Source organism: Alligator sinensis, unplaced genomic scaffold (assembly GCF_000455745.1).
Source record: "Alligator sinensis unplaced genomic scaffold, ASM45574v1 scaffold879_1, whole genome shotgun sequence".
NCBI lineage: Eukaryota > Metazoa > Chordata > Crocodylia > Alligatoridae > Alligator > Alligator sinensis.
The window spans coordinates 1,416,468-1,427,332 of NW_005842250.1; the positions used below are offsets into that span (position 1 = coordinate 1,416,468).

At 50.5% G+C, this 10,865-nt stretch overlaps 1 protein-coding gene across 3 annotated transcripts in view; it reads right to left on the bottom strand.

The window, feature by feature from the left end:
- Positions 1-6: 6 nt before the first annotated feature.
- Positions 7-10,865, bottom strand: part of BCORL1 (BCL6 corepressor like 1) — a 47,102-nt gene continuing 36,243 nt past the window's right edge. For 2 of the 3 annotated variants that reach the window (XM_025208763.1, XM_025208762.1), the window contains exons 13-15: positions 7,980-8,133; positions 2,605-2,743; positions 7-1,428 (exon numbers count right to left, since the gene is read on the bottom strand). In XM_025208763.1, coding sequence (XP_025064548.1) covers positions 1,198-1,428; positions 2,605-2,743; positions 7,980-8,133 — 524 coding nt within the window. In that variant the 3' untranslated portion in view covers positions 7-1,197. Of the gene's footprint in view, positions 2,744-7,979; positions 8,134-10,865 lie in introns of all 3 variants that reach the window. The other variant, XM_006027539.3, reaches the window with a different exon arrangement.

Consider the following 10,865-nt stretch of genomic DNA (forward strand, 5'->3'; position numbering starts at 1 on the left):
CAGGCTGCGCGGAGCCCGACCCTGGGCCGGGCCGGGGCGGGGCGGGGCTGCGTCCTGACCTCGCAGCAGGAAGAAAGCTGCCCGGACGCTCAGTGACAGCGCCCCTCCAACAGCTCACCAGACGCTGCACTGAACCTGGTCCCTCCGCTCCCGGCAGCTCCTGCGCTGTGGCTGAGAGCAGGCCCTTAGGCAGCACCCCGCGGACCGCACCAAGCGGCCCAGCAGCCCTAGCCCTGCTCTGCCCCCGGCAGCGGTAGCAGGGTACGGGGGCGCTGAGCAGAGCACAGGCCCTGGGCCCTGCTTCAGGGAACAGGGGCGGGAGTGGCACCAGAATGAGCTAAAGGGCACCTCACCCTTTCTCCCGCCCCCTTCCCTGCAGCACCTCTGGCTCAGGCTCAGCAGCAGGGAAGGCAGAGCAACAGCAGTGAGCCACTGGCCAGGGCAGCAGCAGCAACACACCTGAGGCATCACTAGGCAGCTGTGCCTGATGCCCAGAGCAGGGCCAGCAGCTGCAGTGCAGGTGGCAGCAGTGCAGTTGTGGTCATTTTTACACCCTCCCCTCTCCCCAAAGGCAGCAGCCAGTGGGTAGTACAGGCATGTGGTTGGAGGGGAGGGAAAAATGCTGCCTCCTTTTCTTGCTGCCAAGTCCAATCAACACGTCATTTAAAAAGGTGACATCTCCCCCTTGCTCTCCATGCTGTTACCACCCAGGATGCCTCTGCTGAGTGCTGACCATGGATGTTTCTCCTTTTCCCTTCCAAACAGCCTGACTGTTAGATCAGCTCTCGCTATCCCCCTCCTCTTTCCCATCACAAACCCAGAGGAGAAAGGCTTTTACTGAGCAAGAAACCTGCCTCACGTGCAGCTTCAGTATGCCAGAGGACACTGGCAATATTCCGTCCTTCAGAAGCATAAAAAGTCATCCCCATGCCAGCATCACTCCCTGAGAGCCAGTGCTTCCCCATTGCTAAGGGTTGCTTATGCTTTGCAAAAGAAGAGGCATGAGGCAGGGGACCTGATGCAGGTTTTTCTGTACATAAGTGTTTTTGACACCACAGCCTGTTGCTTATAATAAAACAGAAATCAGAAAGAGCAGCCAGAATACACACCCAAAGGCAAAATCCCTCGGCTTAAAAAAAGGAGCTGTCTGGTCCCAAGGATGGGGAGGCAGACAGCCAGGGGGTCCAAGGGGTGGGGCTACAACTGCCCTGGCTGGGAAGAAACACAACACAAAGAAAAAAAATCCACCCAACATTCCCACTGCTGGGCAGAGGAGAGCCAGAAAACAGATTGTCCAGTCCTTAGAGTCCTTGTTAGCACCTGTACAATAAAACTGTACCATCTACATACAGCGGCGCAGCCCTGCTCCGCTCCTGTCGGGGGCAGGCACCTGCCACCTCCAGCCAGCTCTCTCCAGTAGAACTGCTCCTATAAAACAGAAGAAAGGGATGTGTGCAGGGTGGGAATGTAAGGGCCTGTTTGGTGCAGACACATCACGTGGGGAGGACATGGGCCATCTGCAGTGTAGGCCTCAAGGATAGAAAGTGTCTGGAGCCCCCCCTGCCTTGGGCTTAGAAGCTGCTCAGAATCCTGGGCTGCAGCTGGCTCTTGTAAAGCAGCTCAAGGGAATCCAGAGACAAGTAGCATGAGTGAAATGTATGAACCAGCCTGGGGGGTGGCTGGGGGAGCCTGAAACATAGGGGTGAGGAGGGGAAGGCATGGCTCTCAGCTGGCCTCATTGATGAATGGCCCCAGCAGAAGCCAGCTCCAAAACTGGTAGGGGGAGTGGCAGCCCACAAGACCCATTGCTCAACTTGGTGCCAGTTGTGAGAGCTGGTCCCTTCGATATCATGACTTGCCAGGTCTGTAGACTGGGAAGTATCTGCTCTTAGAAGAGCAGGATCCTCTGGGAGTGTCGGGGGGGGGGGACAGGATCTGAGGAAGCCCTCTTCCCATAGCCCAGGGCTCACATCATCACAGTGATACAGACTCAGCAGAAACAAAGAAAACATTACAAATTAAATACTAATTAAATAAATACTATGGAAGACATTGGGAAGGGGAGGGCAGACAGAAAGAGATGTGGTTCCATAGGGCAGGGTGGTTGGGGCAGGGCTGGGCAGAAGCACCCACTACCACTCACTTCAGTAGAGCCTGTAGCTGGTTATCTAGCCAGGAACCCAGCTAGTACAGCCCAGTGGGTGGGGCCCAGCTTCTTGCCCTAGCTGGAAGGGGCTAGCAGAGAGCTGCATTTGCTGCTGCTGCTCATCACAAAGGGACCCAGGGAAATCCTTGGAGATCAGTGGCATCTCTCCCCATTTAGAGCTTAGGCGCCAGAAGGAAAGGAAAACGAATTGGCCAAAGACTCCAAGTCCCTGCTGCTGGCATTGAGAAGGCTGCTTCCCACTGGTCCATATTATTGCCTCATGATGCAGTCTAATGCAGGGAAAGATTCATTCCCCGTCAGCTGCTCCAGGCCTGGTACTCCAACACTGAGCCCAACAGCTGCAGCAGCTCAGGCTCATATCGCACCAGCTCCACTGTCTCTGCAGCACCCTGAGCAAGTGGCTCTGGGGTCTCCTGCAACTCTTCCTGGGCCAGCACCTGGCTGAGGGACACCTGCCGCTGGAACTCCAGCTTGGGCAGGGTGGCGATTTCAAAGTGCGGGAAGCGAGCCTGAAAGATGCGGGAAGAAAGCTTCAGCCTCTTGAGAACATCAGAGAAGAGAAACCAGTTGCAGGGCCTGTAAGGGCAGGAAGAGACATGTTAAAAGAATTAATTCTGCACCCCCCCTTTCAACCCCAACAATGTCAGGGCCTAGGCTTTCTAGTTTGAAAAACCAGGCCTGACCTCAACCCCATGGGTGTAGCCCTCCGCAGGTACAAGAAGCCACTAGCTAAGCTACCTGCATGCAGGTACACTTTGTAACCAAATGCCCTTGGAGCAGTCACATGCCAGCCCGTGCCCCATCATGCCTCCCTGCTACAAGCAAACCTAGAGAATCCAAAAAGGAGAAGGACAAGTACCCCAAGTCCCACCTTCCTGGTGCTACCAAAACTGTTCCCTGCTCATCTTCAAATCCATATGTCCTCACTCCCTCCTTCACTCCCAGGGTCCAGTACCCACCTCACCCTTCCCAGAAAGGAGGAGTTCACTGCACACTCCCATGTCACAAAGCCCCAAGGAATAATCCTGCATATTGGTTTTCATGTAGTTGGGACTTGCTGCTTCTGCATTCACCTGATAAAGAAAATGCAGCCTCCCCCAACAGACAATCTAGAACAGGTTCTCTCTCTGTATAAGCCATTGGCAGTACTGGCAAAACACTGTGCCAAATGGATGAAACTTACAAGCCAGAAGCCCAAGATTCTGGTGACCAAATTCCACAGAACAGCTCCCTGCCCAGAGTGCCTCACACACTCCTTCAGCTGCTCACCAAGCTCTATGGTGGCTTAAAGAAACTACCTGCTCAGAAAGCACAGCTCTCTCTGGGCATTTGGTCCCTGCAGTTAGTCAGAGCCTCCAAGATTCCTCTTATGGGAGTTGCAAAGTGCCCCTCCGCAGTGGGCCCTTTTGGTTAATTCTCATTGATGCTCCCTGTGAAATCATGAGTGATCAAGAATCCAGAAGCCATAGACAGTAAATCTTGTTAGCCAGCAGTGGCTGTCCCGAAATGTCATCAGCTTCTCATGGCACTTTCCTCTGCTAACCACTATGTGGGCTGAGACTCAGTCAAGGCCCTTCCCAAATGTTACTGACTGTTTTACCCTGTATGTATTTGATAAATAATGTCTGGAGCAGTTGCCACAGGTCAGTGGGGCTTGTGCCCTTTGTGGTTTGTTTATGATGCATCAGCAGAGCCTAAAATGTCTCCCTCTTCCCCACACATGGGTTTTCATTTCTTCTTTCTTTTAAACATGAGCAATTAAGAACTGTTAAGGCAGAAAGGCATTAGGATGACAGAAGAATTAGCAAAACAGTGAAGTTACAAAACTTCAGAAACTGAAAGCTGAAAAACTGAAAATGAGGTATTTTTCACTTTTGTAATAATAATGATGATAATAAAAATCACACCATAATTAAATAGGTTTAGAAGCTGGTTTATTCTAATTCTTGCAAACCTCAAGCATGGACACTCAAGCTAAGGCCCTAGGGCTCAGATCAACATCAAGAGTGTCTATACCTGAGGCCTTCAACATTCAGCTATTTCAGAGTTCAACTCATTCTAGTAATTGATACAACCTGTTGTGTGCAGAAAGCAAAGAAAAAAGAACATAAATCCCCCACATTCCAGCCCTTCCTTTACCTTATAAAGTAAGTGGACATCACAGCAGGAGAGGCCTAATTTTTTTTAAATCTCCTTTTCAGGTCAGTGCTAATTAAAAGTCAAAGAAAAACAAGCAACAGTTCTACAGCATCTCATTCAGGCACTGCAAATGGATGGAGCCTTGGAGTATCTCATTCCCAGCTTCTACCCCAATCTGGGCTCCAAAATGAGTGTGCTGCATGTGTCAGATTTACTTGCGTCCAAACTTCCAATATCAGCTTTTGCCCAAGTGGAAGTTAAACATTAAACGTGGCCACTTGTAAATGCTCCTGCATCAGCAGTAACCCACTGGGTGATGAGCCACACAGTGGGATTTGGAGTTGAAGTATTCTTCTGCACAGCCATCTATCCTATGCATGAATGTATGCCCATTCAAGCAGCTAGGAATGTGTAAGTGTGTAAAGATTTGCATTCTTCTAAGAAGGAGGGAAGAGGAGTGCTCATTTCTACATTCTTAATCTTTCATGTCTTTTTTTTCAGTTTAAGCAAAACAGGCCTCCTGCTGGCAGTCAGAGAATGTTTCAGTGGAGTTCTTTTCACCACCACCGATAGGCTGAGAATATCAAAGTGTTCTACATTATGTTGTGATTCTTCAGTCAAGGAGAACTTACTGCTGAACAAGAATTTAGTGGCCTGAATATCTCATTCACCTCAGTGGAGCACAATCACAACCAACACTCAAAATGATGGCCAACACTCACCTTGTCAGTAAATTTAATGTTGATAATTTTAACAGACACCCACCCAGCTAATGTGCTTATCTCATAGTCTCAGATTATCTTCCCCAGTGCCACAAACTACCATCAATGCTTTCTAGTCATCTCTGATGACTTTGGAAGTCTAGTTGTTTGACAAGTGCACAAGTGATGATGAAGAGACTCCAGGACTCATGCTGCAAAATTGTCTAGTTTGCCACAGACAGACAGCACCTTGACTACAAAAGATACCTAGTTGCATCTATAACTAAGGAGCCTTCACTGACCCCCCAGAGTTGGTGCAGTCTGTGGTGCACAAGACCCCTCCACAAACTTTTAGGTGATATATTGGCTGCATTTTACAGAGGGAGAAATAGAAGCTAAGTGTTCAGAGGCCTGGTTTGCACTAGAATGCTTTGCCTCCCCTCCCCCATGGCTACCAATAAGGCCGCTTCAAGTTTACTGTCAGTTCTGGCACTCCCACCAATGGAGCAAGCACTGTGTTTGTAGCTCAGAGCGTAATTAGAATGTGAGGTACTTAAGGAGGAAAAAGAGCAGCAGCCCAGCGTGGTGTCTACATAATTGTTGCTGGTACAACCACAGTTGGATACAAACAGTGACAAGTGCCACGACAGAGGAAAAACCCAGGACAAGTTTCCTGGTGTATGCAAGGCCTAGGTACTGCTGTTTGGCAAAAGTTGAAGACAGAAACTCAAAACCACAGTGAATTTTGGTCTTACTGGCATCATTCATTCTTTTATAAACCCCTGCCTTATTTCCTTTCTAAATCATATAGTGCACACCTTTTGATTCTCCTGTATGGAATTCTCCCATTCCACATGACAGCTTTCTCTCTGTTCTTGCCTTGGCTTTTTCCACCTCTACAATGCCCCTCTGGAGAGCAGGGAACCAAACTTAAAGACCCAAACTGGATAAATAGAGAGAGCCTCTGTGCCAGGGGTGGGCAATTATTTTGGGTGGAGGGCCATTTAACAAATTCTGGTGAGCTGTCGAGTGCCACACACACAAAATCTTTTAGAAGATATCATTTTAGCAAATTATAGATAAAAAATAAATCATATACTATCATATACTATCAAGCATCTCTTACAACATATTTTAATTTTATTTCAAAAAATATTTTTGTCCTGATTTGTTTTTTTAAGTACTGTATATAGAGGTGATTGCATAACAGCTCAAAATAAAATGTTACTCTTCTATATTGTGTGCAGCAAGGTGGGGTCGGTGTGTGGGCGGCTGCTAGGTCCTGGGGGCCAGCTGGGGATGGAGAGGCAGGGGGCATGTGCAACAAACCTTGCCCAGGTGGTGCAGGTGCAGTCTGCCCTCTCCCCTTCCATCCGGCCCACGGCTGCCCCCATGGCACTCTGCATGGGCCTGAGCCCTGCCTGCTCCCACCCCGGCGCAGCCTGCACTGTGCTCCTACCCATGCCCACCAACCTCAGTCAGCACACACAGCTTTCCACTGGGGAGGCTCCCAGTGTGGCTGCAGCTGCCCAGGTATTGCTTGGCTCCCCCCCGCCTCCAGCAGCTCTTCCTCCTTCTCCTCCTCCTCCTGCGCTGCTCCAGGTGGAGAGGAAGCTGCAGCTGGGCAGATCCTGCCCCAGTGTGCAGGGTGCCAGCTCTAGCTCCCAGCTGCCTTCCACCTATTTGGCAGCCCACAGGTGGCTGCTCATTGTGCCAAGCGGGCAGAGTGGGTGGAAAGCAGTTGGGAGCAGGAGCCCCATGTGCTGGGGCTGGAGCCACCTGGCTGCAGCTTCCCCTTCACCTGGAGCAGCGCAGCAGGGGCAGGAGGAAGAGGAGTTGCTGGAGGCAGAAGAAACTTAGCAGTACCCATGCGGCTACAGCCACACTGGGAGCAGCCCTGCCTGGAAGCTGTGTACTCTAGCCAGGGCTGCAGGACTGATGGGTGCTTGGTGCAGGCTTTCCCAAGCAGGAGCAGGCAGGGTTTGGCCCCATATGGAATGCCCCAGGCTGAATCCAGTCAGTTGGTGCGTGCTCATCTGTCGGCCAGATCTAGCCTGCAGACCATATTTTGCCCACTCCTGCTCTACGGTAATCTCCACCCAACACTTAACAATGCCTGAACACTTATTTGCTTCTTTGATTTTGGGTTTACAATGCTGACATTTCCTCACGTCCACTTCCATAATGGAATAGCCCAGTACTATGCACCTTTATGAGACAGTACTTCAGTGGACAGTGCACCAGAATGGAAACTAAAAGACTTGAATTCTATTTCTGGCTCTGCCACTGACACACCAGGGGCAACTCTCCATTCCTCTACCTCCTTATCTGTAAAACAGAGATAAGGGCATTTCCCCCAGTCAAGCACTCTGATATCTACAATGAAAAATGCAAGGTAAGTGCAATATATCAGCTATCTCTATTGTGTTTCTATAATGCTTGCCTTGTCTCTCAAATGCACTCAAGCACGCATCATCCATTGCTCAGTATATGGACATCCCATGTACCCTGCCTACTGTTCTCTCTGCCCCCTTAGAGGGCAGCATGGGATATTCTTGCCCTCTCAGCTAACCAGGCAGGTGCATGTTCTCTGTTTCACTGACTTCCCCATTTCTCAATTAGATCAACTTGCCCCACCCTGGCCAGAAGTCCAGCAGTTCTTAATATTTTTAAACTTTAGAAAATGCCAGCTCTTAGTTTCCATTCTCTTTTTGAGACAGCAAAGTGATTCTTGTGTTGTAAAGAACTCTGAAATACCGCAACAGGTCAAAATGGTACCTAAACTATGGATTCCTATTTGAAATGTCTGGGTTTGTCTTGTGAATCATATGCAAGTGTTTAAACACCTAACAGTACTAATATTGCATAACATTTGCAGCACCCTGGTTGAGAATCTGCTCCACTTGGTACATTTCTGCTTCCCAAATTTCTCGGTCCCAGAATCTGCTGTGCAAAGACTAAGTGACACTTACCCTCGGGAAACTGACACTTGGAGGTTGTAGCTGGGAAGCAGAGGCTTGTCTGAGAACTCAAACATGAATGTGTCAGAGTCTTGTTCTTCTTCTTCTTGATCCGAATTTCCAGGAGGATTGAGCAGAAGGTTGCAGCTAATCCCATCCTTTCCCTCTGAAAAAAGCAAAATTGGGTGTTGGCAACCCCCATGCTTTCACTCTAGCTGACACACATTTCCTTGGGAACTAGTGATGACATGGAGGGAGGGACAGAAAAAACTCCCAGCACCAGGAGTATAATTCAGGGCCCCTGCACAGCAATGCAGGCTGGGACAGCCACATTCTTACTGGGCTGAGAGCAAAAATAGGCAATAATACATTTCACATGGTTCCATGAGCCTATGAGTGGCTTTATCTGCCTGATTATGATTTGGTCACTATGAGATCAATGGAGCCTGCATTGTCACAGTTTCATAGTTGGTAGGGTCAGAAGGGACCTGAGCAGATCATCAAGTCTGACCCCCTGCCATGGCAGGAAAGAGTTCAGGGGGTCATCCAGCCTCCTTTTAAAGACCCCCAGGGTAGAAGCCAGCACCATTTCTCTTGGAAGCTGGTTCCAGATCCTAGCCGCCCTGACAGTGAAGTAGCGCTGAACACTGTAGGGGGGTCTCACACTTCCTTTTACCCCAGCATCTAGGTAAATAAGAAGCTGGTTCCCCTTCCCCCAGGGCCGGATTAACCCTTTAGTGGGCCCAAACACACTCGTGAGCCCCTACTTAATACTGTATATTTATTTTACTTTATTTTCACTCAATAATTACAACATATAAAATAAGCACAACTGGGCCCCTTCTTCACTTAGGGCCCTAGGTATGTGCCTAGTTTGTCTATGTGTTAATTTGGTCCTGCCCTCCTCTCTTCAAGGAAGGCCCAAGACTGTTCAAACTAGGGATGTGAACAGTTAAACAATTAATTGTTTAACCAATAAACCCAGTGATAACCAGTTCTAGCTAACTGGTTATCATTTAGCATGGGGCGGGGTGCAGTTCATTAGGGGAAAGGTGGGGAGGGAAGCCGCATCGTGTTCCAACAGGAACCAGAAGGTGGCAGGACAGGCGGGATGGAGGGAGGAGTGAGGATGAGAGGGAAAGGGGGAACTAGTACCTATAGCTAGGCTCCATGGACCCCAGTGCAGCTGCTTGCAGCCTCTCCGCCCCCTGCCACAAGGCCTGGCAGGGTAAGGTGGAGGTAAGGGGTTGCAGGGTGGTTCCCCGGGGCCTGCAACTCAGCCCCATAGTGCACCCTGTCCCATCCACATCCAGGCCCAGAGCACTGTACCTTGCTTATTGTGAGGCGCAGCCTTGGAGAGCTATGGCCCTGGGGAGTCACTGACCCCGCCATACCTCAGAGGGCTTGAAACACCCTGCTGGAGCCAGGCAGAACAGCCCCACCTGGGCCAATCTGGGGGTTGCCATACTGATTAATCATTTGATCACTGTAATTACAACTGGTTAAACAGATATTTTTTAAATTGGTATTTACATCCCTAATTCAAAGCAATAATCTCTTCTATCCAGAGCCTATCCTCTCCAGACTCAATTAGGTCAGGTCCACCAGATTCCACCTGAGCCTCTTGCCCAGTTCCATATCTCGGGCTGCAGGGGCTGGTTTGTTTCAGACTGCTGGATACTCTGCATGCAGAGCTCCTTTGGCAACTCCATTCTGTGGTTCAGTTTTGATAAGGAAAGAATGGTTCCTTACCTTACAGGTTTTTCAAGATATTTTTTCTACATGGACCCCACTCTTGGTCCCACATAAACATTTGGCTAGCAGTGACCATAATAGCCACATATATACCCAAGCCTACTCCCTCCAATGACTCTCCTAAAGGCAAAAAGGACCTGTTGGCAGGAAGCATCACTAAGGTGCTTCACCACCCATTACACTAAAGCAGAGGTGGGCAAAATACAGCCCTTGGGCTGGATTCAGCTCGCCAACCCATTCTATTGAGCCTGCAGGGACCCTCCAAAAAACAATTATAAACAGTCCATGGCTGCCCCTGTCATGCCACTGGACCAGGCAGGCTCTGTGCAGCACTCCTGCTGGGAGCCCCATGTGGAAGCACCAAATGTGGTAGCAGGCAACTGGCCAGCTGGTAAGTGGGAGGGGAGTTCCTACCTGCAAGAAGGGCGGGTGATGTGGGGTTTGTGGGTGGGTGTAGAGGTCTGTGGGGGTGGGATCCCCTGCTACAGCACCCCAACCCCCAACCCCATGGTGCAGTTCCCACCACCACCATCAGCAGGCTGCAGGCCCTCAGAGCATTCATAGCCCATGGCAGGCAGTTTCCCAGCAGCGCATGGTTCGGCTGAATCCCAGGTGCTGCAGGTGGCAGGACAGAGCTAGCTCAACCTGCTGGCACATGCCTTCAAACCAGACCAGGCTGGCTCTCTGCCAGCACATGGGGTTTGCTGCACTACATGTGGGAGCTGCGCACCAACGGGCCAGGCTGCCTCCATGACTCCATGTGGGGCTTCTAGCACTTCAGCAGGGAGCCGCATATGGAGTTACGGAGTCCACCTGGCCTGATGGTGCGTGGACTGTAAGCCGCAGGGAGTCATGCACCATCAGGCCAGGCCGAGACGGCTCCATGCTGCCACATGCAGCTTCTGGGATTTCCGCTATAGCTGCATACCACCAGGGGACTCTGCCTGCTGTGGGCCATAACCGTGCTAAGGGCCTACAACCTGCTGTTGCTGCTGCCAGCAGTGGCGGGGGCTGCGCACCATGGGGGAGTTGTGGAGGGAAGTGTAGTGGGGCCTACACACCCCACACTCACCCATACAGACTCCCACACCCCCCCACAAACTCCACACCCCCCTTCACAGTGCCCCCACAAACCCCATCCCC